General features: G+C 36.1%; 1 protein-coding gene across 6 annotated transcripts in view; it reads left to right on the top strand.

The window, feature by feature from the left end:
* Positions 1–16,141, top strand: part of ATP9B (ATPase phospholipid transporting 9B (putative)) — a 313,691-nt gene that overhangs the window by 130,490 nt on the left and 167,060 nt on the right. For all 6 annotated transcript variants that reach the window (XM_075062887.1, XM_075062888.1, XM_075062889.1 and 3 more), the window contains one exon: positions 8,239–8,333. In XM_075062887.1, the coding sequence (XP_074918988.1) occupies positions 8,239–8,333 (95 nt within the window). The remainder of the gene's footprint in view (positions 1–8,238; positions 8,334–16,141) is intronic.

Genomic DNA, 16,141 nt, shown 5'->3' with positions numbered 1-16,141 from the left:
TTAGTCAGTTAATTTGTAACTCTATCTACAACAGTATAGGCAAGATCTTTAGGATTCTTCTTCAGATGTACTACTGGAGCCAAGTATCAGAGGGGTAGCCGTGTTAGTCTGGATCTGTAAAAGCAGCAGAGAATCCTGCATCTGACGAAGTGGGTATTCACCCACGAAAGCTCACACTCCAAAACGTCTGTTAGTCTATAAGGTGCCACAGGATTCTCTGCTGCTTTTACTGGAGCCAAGTAAACATGGCCCCACTCACTCTTTCATGCCTGGTTTTCCCCTGGACCCTACTACCATCTGTGTCATCTGCCTCCGCTCCTGATAGGACCCACTTCCTGCTGGTCTGGGTCTATGGGAGAAATCAGAAATGGGAATTAAGGGAAGGAAGCACATTATGAGTGTAGGATTGAAGGTGAGTTGGGTTGGATGCACCCAAGTGTTCATCTCCTTTTCTCCACCCCTCCTCACTTAACCCTAGTTAGTCCTGGAGATTAGCAAATGTTCTAAGGGTTAAAATACTGTTTAAATTGTTTTATATTTTGTGAGAAGAGGATGGGAATACATTTTGCTCTAGGAAAAATTGACATTTCCCCTACAGTGGTCTCATTAAAAACAAATACAAAACCACTCACTCTTCCTCCCTCCTCTCTGGCTTCAAAAGCCCCTGTCCTTACCCCTTAGATAGCATTTGCAGGATGCAGAGACTTTCTGTGAAGTGATACATGCATTTCAAGAGATGTAGATTCAATTACTCAGTCCTGGATTATTGAACAGGCTTGTTCCCTGGATCTTCAAGATGTGAGAGGCTCTACTTTTAGAACCTAGATGTATGAAGTGTTGTGTAGTTGATACTGACAGACTCCAAAGGGAGTTATTTTGAGACATCTATAGCCAAAGGAACCTTTAGATGAAATAGGGAATAATAGGATTAGAGGTTTGCATGGCGAGGCGTAGGGATTTCTGGAGCAGCAGGAAAAGAAGGGAAGAATTAGATTTCTCTACAGCAATCCAAAACATTTTCAGAGAATCTTTGCCAAAGCTCATTCTATAAACAGTACCTAGTAAAGGGAAAAAATTGCACACTAATGGTAAAATTGCAGTCTTAAATTAGTGTTATAGAGGTCAGTGTTAATTCATGTCTATTAAGTTAGAAATGTTTTTCTTTAGTATTTGCAAATGAAATGTGTACTGATTTCATTCAGATCAATTTATTTTCTATATTTATTCCCCTCTTCTCCCCAACCTGAATCTAGTCACCCAATGTAATTACATATTTTAAACAACTATTCTGTGGCAGAATATAGATTGCCATCAGTCTGTATTCGTTATTTCTTTTTTGTTTCTCCTTCTAGGTAAATTTTCATTGTTAAGCAGCTTACTGAGTTATTGGTAATGTAATTGTTTTAAGAACAAAAAAGTCCATCTTACTGTTTACCTTAAACAGAAACATCAACGATACTGGCAAATGAAAAGATAAAATAGGAATAAATAATGTAATTCAAGTATAACAATTTTTTTCTTCAAAAATATGCAATTAAAAAAACCCTGAAAGCTAGAATACATTTAGAAAATGTAGCATTACAAAGTAGTAGCTTGTTTTCAAAGCCTCTGCGAAGAACTGTTGTCAGCTTGCTGAAGGGTATATGCACAAATATAATTTATCCTAGTGATAGTAATGATTTAAGTACATTACTGTAATATCTGGCGAGACTGTAGATGTGCATAGTTAGAGAAAATAAGGGCCAAATTTTGTATAAAGTATCAGTAGGGGTTCTGCTGGAGAAAGGAATGCAGGTTTTGCTCTTTCTGAAGGTAAGATGTAGTAATCAGGAAGAAAGGTGCCTGGTGCAATAATAGTTTGGAATTACACAGAAATTTCTCATAGGCACATGTTTTCTAATAAATATTTTCTCATTAGGAAATACTACATTTGAATAAAAACAAATAATCAAAAGCAATAAACTAAAATCTTGTCACAGATTAGCTTTATGATTAAATATTTTTAGAATTAATATGGTATAGTAGGTGAAATCATTTTAAGTAAATGTTACTTTGTGGTCAGTATTTTTCTGTCAACATTTTAAACACCGATGGAAAATCTTTAATATTGCACGCTTGTAAGTTAATTGCCTTCAGTTTTCTATTAGATTAATCAGTCTGTAAAATTGTTACTACAATCTTTGAAAGAATGTTCATATTTCATTAATATTTGCTTTAAAGTGGGATAGCATTATTACGTTAAAGCCATTTACATTAAATTCTAGAAATCTGTTTACATCAGTAGTTTGTAATATGTATAAAGATCCATTAAAGCTTAATTTTTGCTTTGAGATCAATTGAATTCATTGTAGCCATGCAGGCATCTGTTTAGTTTAATTGGTAATATACAAATTAATATCCTATGTAGTAACACAAGCTAAAATTTTAAAAATTCTACTCTGTTAAAGCAACATTAAGGGTCTAAATTAATATTACCCAGGAAAAGAAAATCCAAGTTGCATTTGACATTCAGTCTTTGATAGCCTACAGTAAGTACCACAAAATTATCTAAAAGTGTCTGCGTGGCTGAGTGATCTAATATATGATAAATGTTGTAATACCTATAGAAAACAGTGAGTTAGTGTGATAGACTTAACTTGGAATTTCTATTCCTTCATTCAGTTTGCAAGATATTATGTCAGTGTTAATGTTTATGCTTGAATTTCATAATACTATGTATGGTTAGCATTAAAGAATAAAATAGAACCATCAGCTATTGCTATTGTGTGCAATTCTTGGTAAACCACTAATGCTGCTTACCTGAAATTGACACTTTGAACTGCATTCTTGTGTTAAAGCCAACACAGTATACCAGATTGCAGTCTGCAGTAAGATGCAATACGAGCTTTTGCAGTCTTTCCATTAACGTTTTGATGTAACCTGTCGTATTAAGAATAGCACTGTAACAATAGGTTTTAGGTGGACTTGGAATGTTAAGAATATAATATATTTGACAATGCCCAACCACCTCTGAATTATGTTTAAACACCTTTCGTCTGGATTGAAATAAGTAATATTTTGTTTGTTTAACAATATTCATGCCTTTTTGTTGTACACATTTAAATTACAAACCAACAAGAGCAAAGGAAACCTGATTGAAATGTACAGTGCCAAATTTAATATTAAGAATATGTAGCTAATTGGGTTCTTATAATGTTGTCCATCATTGTGCTATTTGAGTGCTTTCCATAACAAGAAGTAATAGCAAATGTCTCTCTTTCTGCCCTACTGGCAGGAGTGCAAATTGAAATTATTCTTAGGCTAATCTTTGTAGAAGAACCCAATATTGGTTTAAAAATGCAGCTTGTTTTGCATTCTTAGGACTTGTACAAACACAGTGTTTAGACTACTTTAACTAAAATTATTTTTAAAATTGATATAGTTATATTGATGAAACCAGCCCCTTATGTGGACACACTTAAATTGATTTACATCTGACTTCACTTGAGTAAGCTATATGGAGCCTGTTGTAAATTCATTTAATTGTACCCACATGGATTTGCACCAGTTTAACTAAATTGATTTTAAAAAATATTTTATTTAAATCAATGCAATTTTTGTATGTAGTCCCATCCTCAGACTCTAATGCAGTATCATTTTAAAGAATTCACCATCGTCGCTACAAACATGGACACTATATGTAAATGTTTATGGGCCAAATTCACTGTATCCAACTTTTGAAAACTACTGTTAAATCTTCTTTAGTGGGAAAGAATCATGTTTATGTATCTAGAAATAATGAATATCTACATTCCCTCTGCTGTCGTCTTCATTCTCCTTTAAATTAAAATACGTGATTTAGCTTTATGGCAGGTGTATCTGATCCCTCTTTATTAAGTTTCCCACATTCAGTATGGGATTTCACTTCTCTCTGATTGGCCACTTTTGCACTGGTGATACCATATATTGGATGTGTACTTAAATATTGTCTGGACTTCTACTATTTGTCTAATTTTTAAACTATATTTTAAGGACTGAAAAAAAACCCTCACCTTCCTCACCCCCTGCTTACCTGAAAAATAACACCTTAGCAGGTCCTACAGTTGTCTACAGAGCAGGTAAATCTACCACTCTGAGATTTTTGTAGTTGTGCTCTTTCTGGTAGAACACAGTAGTGCTACAGAGGTGGGGTTTTGAAGTTTGATTAATGCTTAATCAAACTTCAAAGCATGTTCCTTTACAGAAAGTTTGGAACAAAAGATAGTAAACTTTATGATCTAATGTACCGTTTTCTTTTATATGCTTATGATATATAGATCATAAACTATCAGGGTTGGAAGGGACCTCAGGAGATCTAGTCCAACCCCCTGCTCAAAGCAGGAACAACCCCCAGACAGATTTTTACCCCAGGTCCCTAGGTGGTCCGCTCAAGGATTGAACTCTCAACCCTGGGTTTAGCAGGCCACTGCTCAAACCACCGAGCTATCCCTCCCACCCTTAATGTGAGCTAAGTTATGACATTTTTCAATTTGATACACTACAAAAGGTATTTAAAAGAATAAATATCATGGAAAAAGTTGTATCTATTAGTGTCTCAGACAATTGTATATATTATAATTTGGGCTTTATGTAGTACCTATTGTCTTTACAGGTACACGCTGTAACACACACAAAGTTGTCACTGTTTTTCATTAACATCAGTTACATAATTAGAAGTAATCTCATATACTTACACCTTAGTTATACAAAGTTTAAAATCAGTATCTTGGAGTAAAGTTAGTTATTTTATCAGTGCTGATAAAGAACTATTTCAAAATTGGGGGAAAAGGTTTTATTGTTTCAGTTTTGCTTTAGTGATCACTACTGAGAGCTGAGTTAGCGCAAGGCAGTCTCCTTTCTGGATAAAAGGGAAACGGGCTATGAGATAAGTTATTGATGAAATTAACTGCTGAAGTGGAGAGGAAATGTGGCTGGCCAATACATGTCATAGTGTGAGCTCTATTAAATGAATATATGTGCAGTCAACCATTTACAAGACCCACACTGGTCTTGAACTGCATTGATCTATAGTATAATTCTAAATGAAATTGATGGATGAGAGCAGCCATTGACAGGAAGGGTAAAAATAGCCATGAAATTTCTTGTATAGGAAAAAATATGATAGAAAGTAGACTGTTGATCTATGCCATACATTGAAATGTGCATTGGGATTGTGGAGTTCTTAGATACTGTTAGATATCTCACCTTAATTGTATTTTCTTATATATCAATGGACACTTCAAAAACTACTTTGCAATATTTTCTTATTTTATGAAAAGTGAATACATCAATGTGTTGTCCAGAGATTCACTACATTTGGGGCTTTCATTTTTTATAGTTTTGTGATTTGAGGTTCAGAACTATGAAAGAGATTTTTATGTCATAGTGAAGTAAATAAAACATTTTGGAAGCTGTTTACACTGAGGTTTTAAAGACTGATTTTCTTAATATGTGCTGAATATTGTTGAGCAAAGATACACAGGTAAACTTCTTGGAGAGAGAATTGTGTGAAAATGCCATCTTCAGTTCACACATAATTTCAGGTGCCTTCTCTCTGAACTATGTCCTTTCAGACTGTTAACTCATTGAGCTGCTAAATTTACAGGCATGCATGAATAAAACCTTGGGTTACCTACATCGGATTCAACATACTTTGATTGTGACACCAAATTCATCTGGATTTGAGCACCCAAGCAAAATATACTTACTGGCACTTCGTCAACCTGCTTCCTGTAATACAAAACCTTTTTAAATTTTGTCTTCCCTCAGAGACACTCATTCTGGTATGCTGGCTATTAGAGGCACTGCATTTGGCTCATTGCTTTATTCTCTGTGTAAAGGGACTTAAACTAGTCAAGGGAAACTCCTTTGCCAATAAGCATAGGATGAAAGAAATAACTGCTAACTCTCTTCTAGTGGTGAAACTACTTTGTTAGCAAAGTTTTAACAAAATTGATTGCAAGCCTAGAACTAGGAACATTATGAAATGTATGTATTAATATTGTATGCAGGTTAATTCACAGAACTGTATATATGCGCATGCTCTCTCTCTCTCTGCATGTGTGTGTGTGTGTATATATATATATAGAGAGAGAGAGAGAGATCTCTATATGTAAAAAAAACGTAGTTTAGCATAAATCACTTTAAAAATGCGTTTTACTGTCTCTTAACTCCATTAACATCATTGCATGCTGTATGTGAGAGGACAATACAAGTACACCTCTACCCCAATACCACCTGACCCGATATAACACAAACTCAGATATAACTCCGTAAAGCAGCACCGCAGGGGGAGTGCACTCCGGCGGATCAAAGCAAGTTTGATATAATATGATTTCACCTATAACGCACTAAGATTTTTTGGCGTCTGAGAACAGCATTATATCGGGGTAGATGTGTATTACTATAGTCTATACTATAACACTAGTGACTGTAATTGTGTTTGGCTAGTATAAAAATGCTGTCAGGTTTAACTGGTGACATGTCATGATGTAATAAATAACATAGTGTATTTTAAAAATCTCTGCAAATATCAATTATTCATAAAACTTGAATATGAGAATGGATCCATAGTTACTCCAATGGCATGACTCTAAAATAGTCATGTCTACTTCAGTTATTATGATTTTACTTAACTTCTGTGCTGAATGACTAATAGAGAAGAATGCCTTTCATTTTATATACCTTTTAATTATTAAATAAATAAAATATGTAGTATATTTTCTCTTTAGAAGGAATGTTGCATATTCATGTGGTATTAAAAAGGCATTTTTGTTAAAATTATGGTTTGAATGCTGATCTTTAAAATTATTATGTATTTGTATACGGATAGAATTTACCAGTAGGATATTACTCTTTCTACAAAATATTGATATTTGATATCTGTTAGGACCACCAATAACATATATACACTCACTTTGTCTAGGAAATATATATGTACAAATTCATCTCTTGGATTGTTTTGGAAAAGAAAAATTGGAAGAAACATCATAAGGTGTATACCTTAGTAAAGGAAAACTCTTTCCCTCACTAGTGCTAAATAAATAAATATTTTTTTTATGGTTCCTAATGTCTGAAAATTTAAAACCTTTTAGAATTTTGACAAGTATAATTTGTGTCGGGTTCTGGATTTATATTCAGCAAGCTATTTAAATTTATATTTATATTTTTAAATAAATTTAAATAGCTTGCTGAATATGTATTATATATATAATATCTCTACAATATTCAGCTGTAACTTTGTAATCTATTCATGTAGTAATATGAATATTCCCTATATTGGCCATATCCACCAATCTAGTTATCATTATTTTCCTCCAGCATTGAGTTTCTAACACTTTATACTAGTCTGCTCTTTGTAAAACACATGAATTGTTTGTAATGTTACTAATTCTCTTTGGTTACTTTTATGTTCATGTCAATCTGCGTGGTTTGAGCTTCCACCACATCTTAATTGTAGATTAGTCACATGTGCTGTAAGGTTATTTAGTTTTGGATCCATGACATCCACAAATGTTTTAAAATCCATTTTGGAGTTGATTTCCTTTAAATATAATTTATACATGTGTACTGGAGTCTGATAATGAACCAGGCTTCTATGCACACTTAATAAATATGGCATCTTGATAGGTTTCAGTCTGGGTCAGTAAAGAAGAGCATATTAGAAGGGATTTCTAAGATCCAATCACAAATTTAAATGGAATAATAATCTTAAACATCTCTGAAATTTGTAATAGCTTTAATATCTCAATTACACAAATGTCTGTGTAATTCTTCAAAAATGCTCATCCCGGCATAATACTAACAAGTCAATGGAGTTACACCTGAGATGCATTGTACTCAATATATCTTTCATTTACTGATCTAAATTTAAATGGTATAAAATACTTAAAGTAGAATCTGTTCTTGTTACTTACATGCATGTCTATACTGATTTTTTTAAAAAAATGTATTATGAAGATTGTTTTGAAATAATGTGTGACATCTGTAGTATTCCTTACAGAAAGCATTTAACCAAAACAAAACACTTAGGCCTTGCTTCGAAACCATTGGGTCTTTGGATCAGGCCCTTAATATGTAGGAGTAATTACATAAAAATGTATAGAAAGAGGATAAAGAAACAATATCAGTTTGAGGTAACAAACTGGAAATTTTATAGAACCTTGCGGGGGGGGAAAGCTGGCTGTATTGTGATGCATGGTTTCTTTTTGTTATTTTAAGGTTCGTGTTTTATTCGAACTGATCAGCTAGATGGTGAAACAGACTGGAAGCTAAAAGTTGCTGTCAGCTGCACACAGAGGTTACCAGCTTTGGGGGTAAGCTTTACAGCTATTTATTTCACTATCTCTTCAGTGTACCTGTTTATATCTTGTATATAGTAGAAAGCTTTGTTACAGTTACTATGTATAAATATGTTTCTAATTAGAAAGAAATTAATCCATGAATGCAATATTAGTTTTTGCTATAAATAATGCATCTGTTTTTAATTCTATGGAAAAGACTGGATTGTGCCAATATTTAATTTTTCCATTTAAAGGCGCAAGAGAGGGATACAATTGGGTTTGTCTCTTCCATTGAATATAGGCTTGGGGATTTGGGACATAGCAGTCCACTTTCATAAGATGAATGCTTCCTGGCACAGAGGCTTTAGGGTCCTTGTGGGTAAGGAATACAGGATTACACAAGGATAGAGATTTGCGGTGACTGCTTGCCTATTTGGTGTGTGTGTGTGTGTGTGTGTTTATAGGCAGTACAGGTAATGATGCCTATAGTTAAGAATGCCCAACATTTTCCTTTGCAAGAACCTGTTGTTCAGTTGCTTATAACTTTGTCAAATGTAAAATGTTTGAATTTAAATTTTCCATGCCATGTCTGCCTTAGAAAAGTTTCAGCTAAATTTGACTCAATTGTTTCCATCAAAGGGGTTAGGAAAAATATATATTGTTTTGCTTATGTTAAAAAAGTTCTTTAGAGCTGTTTTATTGAGAAACTCTAATGCCTCTGTACTTGGATATGGGGTACTTTAAATTTGCCTGGGAATGGGGGTTGTCTCCCTGGCATAATGGATGTTTTTTGCTGTCCCTATGAAAACTCTATCAAAAAGTCTCTGAAAAGTTTGTCTGAGCACATGCTCAGTAGATACTTCCTGGAATCTGGCAACTGACTTTTTGGAAGATTTAATCAGCACTGGGCTTGTCCATCCCCTTACAACTCCTGTATGCCAAATGGACTGTGCGCATGCCATCTCCACAAACAAAAGGAGCATGCTTCATCTTGGGACTGCAGGAGTTCAGCAGGACTTTTTCTGCAATGTCTCCTTCCAACTGCTTGTGACTGCTGTGGAACTGGAGCTAGCAGTTGTGGGATTGTCTTTCCTGTGCTCTCAATGCTCCCCTTTCTGGCACTCAGGAAAGGAGGAGGAAACCACTTGACTTGAATGTAGAGGGAGTGGAGTGTGGGAGTGAAGCTTGGGAAAAGAGATGTGGGCAGCAGGATAGGAGCTGGTGTCAGGGACAGGAGCTGGAGGAGGCAGGCACAGGAGCAGAAGAGGACAGGGAGAGACTGGGGCACAAAGATCTCTAACCACAAATGCATGCTCCCCCACAGAACCTGGACTTGAACCCAGAGAGATCCTGCATCCCCACATTCCTCTGCTGTCTAGGAAATAGCTGTGAAACTCACTGGCAAAATGTCTCTCCAGTCCCCTCCAGTAGAAGGTCAGCATAGATAACAGCCTTCTACTGATACCAGTTACTCAGCTCAAGCAGAAGAGCTCTGTGTTGTAGATCTAAAGATCCCAACCCTGCTGATGACTATGTGGGAGGTCAGTGTGGTTTCACACAGTGAAATTTTTTGTTTTTTCAATTGTTGAGTTTCTAAAAAAAATGGCTATTTTTTTTACTAAAGGGTTCTTTTAAAATGTAAGTTACAGTTACGAAGTCAAGAATTCACAAGTTAAGAAATGCCTAAGTTATGGTTGCCCATGCAACTTTAATTTGGTTCCTTGTGCCTAGCCATTTACCTTATGATATAGCCCTCCTAAAATTGGTTAGAGTGCAGCTAACCTGTAACAAAACACATGAAGTTTGTTGCAGTGTAACTCATCTTCAGATCCAGAAAGATGTGGAGAAATTGGAGAGGATCCAGAGAAGAGCAACAAGAATGATTAAAGGTCTTGAGAACATGACCTACGAAGGAGACTGAAAGAATTGGGTTTATTTAGTCTGGAAAAGAGAAGACTGAGAGGGGACATGATAGCAGTTTTCAGGTATCTAAAAGGGTGTCATCAGGAGGAGGGAGAAAATTTGTTCACCTTAGCCTCTAATGATAGAACAAGAAGCAATGGGCTTAAACTGCAGCAAGGGAGATTTAGGTTGGACATTAGGAAAAAGTTCCTAACTGTCAGGGTAGTTAAACACTGGAATAAATTGCCTAGGGAGGTTGTGGAATCACCATCTCTGGAGATATTTAAGAGTAGGTTAGATAAATGTCTATCAGGGATGTTCTAGACAGTGTTTGGTCCTGCCATGAGGGCAGGGGACTGGACTCGATGACCTCTCGAGGTCCCTTCCAGTCCTAGAATCTATGAATCCAGAAGAACCTCACTTCCACATTTCCACCCTCAACCAGGGTTTTGTGGGGGATGGGGGGAGCGGATATTTATCTGAAGAACACAACTGTGGGCTAAGAGGGAAGCTGGCAGCACCAAACAGAAGTAGCTGTGGGCTTTCTTTGTTTGTGGATATAAACTATGCTATGATGAATAAGGGAGATTATTCTTTTATTTTCAGGTTAAAATTTGAAAGCTGTCCTATGCCTGGATATTATAAAAATCTGTTTTTTGCAAGGATTGATTCTTCAGACATAGGAGCTGAAAAAAGAGACATTCAGGGAAAATGCCTAGAAAAAGATCATTTAAAAATATTTCTTCTTCTAAATTAGCGAATATTTATCTTCTACTCTTCTTTTCCACCTTCCCCCTTACAATCCTCAAAAATGTTCAGTTGTCCTTGAAAGGATCATTGTACTGGATTTCTAGGTCTGGCCAAGATTCTCAGTGCAAAAATGGAGAATGTATAGGACTGGAAAAGTGGGCTTAAACCGTCTCTCAAACTCCTGGATCCTTGGGCTGATAGTTGGCCTGGATATCTAGTACAAGGTAGAGCGTGATGAGTAAGCTGTTGCAGCAGCCATAGGTTGCTTCATTTCCCAGGAACACAGCCTCATGCAGCAGCTGTCTGCCACCTGAAGAATACCCAATGCAGGGGAATCTTCGAAGGGCCAGTTAAGGACCTTTGGGCAAGCTACGTGTTCCATGCAAATTAATTTATTTAAATTAGAAATCCAGTTACTAAAAGATATTTTAACATCTCATGCTGTAGTTTTTTAAAATGTGGAAAGTTTCACAATTTTGTCCATGTTTAGGGCCCATGCACACATTCCCTCTTCAAAAGAGTTTGTTGTATCTGCACACACTCTTATGTTTGTACTGCGCCTGATAGGATCCTTAGGAGCACAAAGAAACATCTTACACTACAGCTGGGAAGTCTAATTACGAGCTCACGTAGACATACACGGATTAGCTCTGCTACCCCACTTTGAAACTGGAGTAGGTCATTGTGCATTAGGGAACTCTTACTGTACAGTAGCAGGATCCATGTGGACATGTAAGTACACTATTTGACATGCTAGTGCACTGTAGATTTTCACCCCAGCTTTCTGTACACTAACTGTTCATCTAGATAAGCCCTGAGTCTCCTTAAGAATCTCCAACCCTTAAAGGTACTCCTGCACTGCAGCGGGGAGGTATAATTCTCAGCTTGGGTAGATATACATGCGCTAGCTATCCTAAAGCTAGTACTAGCAGTGTGGCTGCAGCAGCGCCAGGGGTGGTTCAGGGTAACTGCAGAAGTACGTACTAGGATCTCAAAGGAGGTTATATTTACATGACTAACCTGAGCTGCTGCCCATGCCACCCTAGCCACACTAGTATTTTTAGTGCATTGTATCAAGCAGAGCTAGTGCGTGTGTGTCTACCCAAGATGGGAATTACACTACACAGCTGTAATGTAGGCATACCGTAACTCTCCTGTGTGATCTCAGGTCATGGAATGCATAGCTCCACCCTCTGATGGGGCTTGGGAATAGTAGGCTGGAGGAAAACTAACAGTCCCACTTCAACCTCTGGTCCACTGTGGGACTATCTGCCATTGCTTGCTTTATAGCTTCTTTGTGCCCCTAAAAATCCTGACTCGTGATAAATCTGAAAACTAAATTTAAGCCTTAAAGTATGAAATAAATGATTGTTCAAGTTCTTTTGAATGGAACCATCAGTCCAACGTGTGGAGTTCCTGGAGCACCTACATAATTCTAGCTTAGTCAAGTGATCTTTTCAAATTCTTATGGCTTGGATTTTGTTGTTGAATAGTGTGTAGTAATTTTGTAATCTAATATTGTGTGTGAATGAGCTGAAAATACCAAACTACTTTGAATCACCATCTTGATTTTAGCAGGAGTCATGGAAATCCAAAATAACTGTTATCATGTTATGGGAGGAAAATATTATAAATACAATAAACATTGTTTTTATCCATTTTAACAAGATGTATAATATAAAGCAGGGCCCATGCCATTTATTATAGAAATACATGTAAATGTGATGTATTATTTTTGAAAAAGTTCAACAGTAACAGCCGGAAATATTTTCAAAATTCTTCACACTTTATGTACAAGATATTGTGCACAATGTGAAGTGTAAAAATCACCTACTGAGATGAGGTTTTCCTCAGAGAATGTCTTCTGAATTCTAATACTTAGACACAATGAAGCAGCCATGTTAAATATGAAAAAAATATTATTTAGTTTGAGCGGTCCATTCTAGTTACCCACTCTCACTTCTTTAATCTCAGCCCAACAAATATTTTGTTGAAAGTTTGAAGAAATTTAGAGAAGCTAAGTGTGTAAGTATAAAAGTGTTCTGACTTATTTTTTCAAAATGTTCCTACCTTTTGTTTGTGTGCTCAACTCAAAAACGACTTTGTTTTACCTGCCTACTTGATTTACGCATGTAGTTCACGACAGGGACACCTACTTTTGAAAGACTTGACATTTTTTTTTTTACAAGATGTCATAATGCCAACAGCAGCATCCTGTAGAACTGGAAATGTGTGTTCCTTCCTGTGACAACTTTGGTCCTTCTACCTATGTGATGACTCTCCCTTAGCAAAGCGTAGTGTCACTTGAAGCATTTTTACTCTTAACCCCCACCCACTCTTTCCTTCCATGTGTACAAACATTGGGATTGTGGCCCCTTATGCTCTTCCTACTTTTGTGCACCCATTTAGAATCAGCCACACAAATCTAGAACCACTGTTTTTGAAGCTCAGATAGGATAGCCATTCCCCTTAGGGCTAAGAAGTGTCTGGTGCTTTAGAAAATATGAAGGTTTTGACTTTGTAACTCAAGTAGCAATTAACCAGTTAACTACTACTTAACTCTTACAGTTTGGAACATGAGCCCTAAACTCCAGAGAATTTTCGTATAACCAGAGGACATAACACATTCGCTTCTATCAATGCTATATAACAAATGCCTATCAATAAATAATAATCCTTCTCCCATGGAAGGTATATGAATAAAGTCCCTTCAGCTCACATCTTTGATATGCATATAGTGATAATTTGTAGTGTTTGGAGGTTAAAGTGTAAATGACAAGCTGCAGGATAAGTTGGACTTATTCTTTTTACAGTAATTCTTGAATGCCACCTGCTGGACTATATCTAAAATAGCTGTGGTGATATCACACTGATATATAGATTCCCCACCTCCCCTGATTCAGCTCTCTTTATTTAGACAAAGCTCCCACTGAAGTAGGAGCAAGTTTTGCCTTAGGGTAAGGAGTTAATAGACTGTATGCACAACTCTACATTAATTGCTACTGCAGTGGCAAAAAAATCAGGAACAGATTAATATAAAATGTTCAGTGGCTCCACTTAAAGTTTATTTGGCTCTAGAGATATTAGCATTGTAGCAGTGCCCCTTTTTAAGTGTGTGAAATATCTTGGAATTCAATACTATCTCTAAAACTGGAATGAAAATGCTCGCTGCATTTGGATATGCAACTACTAAACTAAATTAAGGTTTGCAGTTTACTACTAGTTTAACAAAAATTATAGATTTAACTACCAAACAGCAAAATGTCAGGTTCTATTGATGTAACAAGTCCATCAGAAGGCATGGAGTGGCTTCAGGTCTGATTTCAAAGGGGTCCTTCACCTTCTGCCACCCCCTTGCTTGTGTCCAGATCCTGGGTGTGTTGGGAAGCAGGTGGTCTCAACTGCACCAAAGTCTTCCCTGTGGATGATCCTGATACTGTTACTGGCTCCCAGTGCGCTGACAGTCGTCTTCGTTACACAGGGTCTCTGGCTAACTTGGAGCACATTTCCAAAGAAGTTTTATTACTTTATATACTTTCATGTTATACATGACTGTATCTTTAAGAATTGAAAAGGATGGACAGTAAGTGTAATTTGAGTATAGATATAGACTAAACAATTGGGTCTTGCATTTAACAGCATATAATGTCCATAATTGTCACTCATTTTGATTTCTTTAATTATCCAATGTAAAGGATTATGAGTCTCTTGTGTAGTCATGAGCTGTCAGTCCCATCAACAGTGCAGCATTGTAATCTTATCCACTGTGATACCGGGAATAAATAAACGTGCAAACCTTCAGAGTTTTTCCTAAAGAACAGGTGACACCACCAAAGATGATCAGTACAGATTTTGTTGTCTTCTCAAACCACTTAATGTGATCAGAGAATTAAAATTTCAACAAGTCATTTAATGATGGCTGTGCAGCAAGGACTGTAGCACCCAGGTTAGGTTTCTTGTGGTTTCACAGTCATGTGTGGGGCAGAGTTTTTTCTGGCACTGTGCATGTTCTAAGACATTCTTCTCTGGCTTATTTGATCAAGTAAATTTATTAACAGCAGTGAGGTCACTGTAATTTTCAATAAATGGTGATTTGCTGATTTATATCAAAAGATCCATACAGCAGTAAACAATACCATTTACATTTAATTAGTTTTATTGAACCAAAGGCAATTTTATTTGTAATGAACTACATGTTATGATTAAGGATGTATTTTAATGATCTTTAAGTAAGGTGAACAAATGTTGCCCTTGACCTAATAAGGGAGGTTTTTCTACATTATTGACAAATTCAGAGTGATTTCAAAACTATTATTGTGAAATGTCAAGGAAAACATTGTAGTACCATCATTCAGTCATTTCATGACTAATGTAAACAGATTTAAATGCATTTTTCCAAATTGTTTACAGATAATAGCATCAGCTAACATGTTATTTAGTGTTTCAAAAGTCCAGTATACTGTTTTATTAAAATAAGTTAATTAAATAGTCTAGACTGTTCTAGACCCTATTTTTTCATTATTCTTTTAACCTAGAATTGGTGTAGAATTCAACTGGTTTTGGCTGTTTACTTAATTTTCTCTTAAGCGTGCATATAACTGAGATAATTTGCCTCATAAATATGATGATTTAGATGGGCCAGTATTTCACCCAGAATTTGTGGCTTGTGAAAGTTATTCTAGACATGCTGTGAATTTCATGAACATTAATTTCTTTATATTAATATGATTTTATTGATAAATGATTTATTTAATAATCTCATTCCATTATTCTTAAAAGCCATTTATAAAAGAAAAACACTTCAGTGCTGTAGTGTCCTTTTGCAGAGGCCATGCAAATTTTCCCTGTTCAAAATAGTTTAAACTATTTTCACACGGTATTATGTCTATCATAAGTCTTGACCCATCTGTGTTAGTTTTCCAGCCTCAGATTGTGCAGCCATTAACTCCTCTGTGTAGCTACTGGTGTGAGAGCAAGAGAAGCTTCCGTCTCGGGGATGGTAGTGTTGGATGGAGGAAAGCCTTCTGCCTCTGTCATAAATAGATAGCTAAGGGTTAATGTTTCTTTCACCTGTAAAGGGTTAACAAAGGGAACCAAACACCTGACCAGAGGACCAATCAGGAAACTGGATTTTTTTCAAAACTCAGGGAGGGAATGTTGGGTCTGAGTCTTTTGTCTGTCTCTCGGCT

The sequence above is a fragment of the Chelonoidis abingdonii genome, chromosome 2, assembly GCF_003597395.2.
Source record: "Chelonoidis abingdonii isolate Lonesome George chromosome 2, CheloAbing_2.0, whole genome shotgun sequence".
Taxonomy (NCBI): domain Eukaryota; kingdom Metazoa; phylum Chordata; order Testudines; family Testudinidae; genus Chelonoidis; species Chelonoidis abingdonii.
This window is presented reverse-complemented; position numbering and strand designations above follow the sequence as displayed.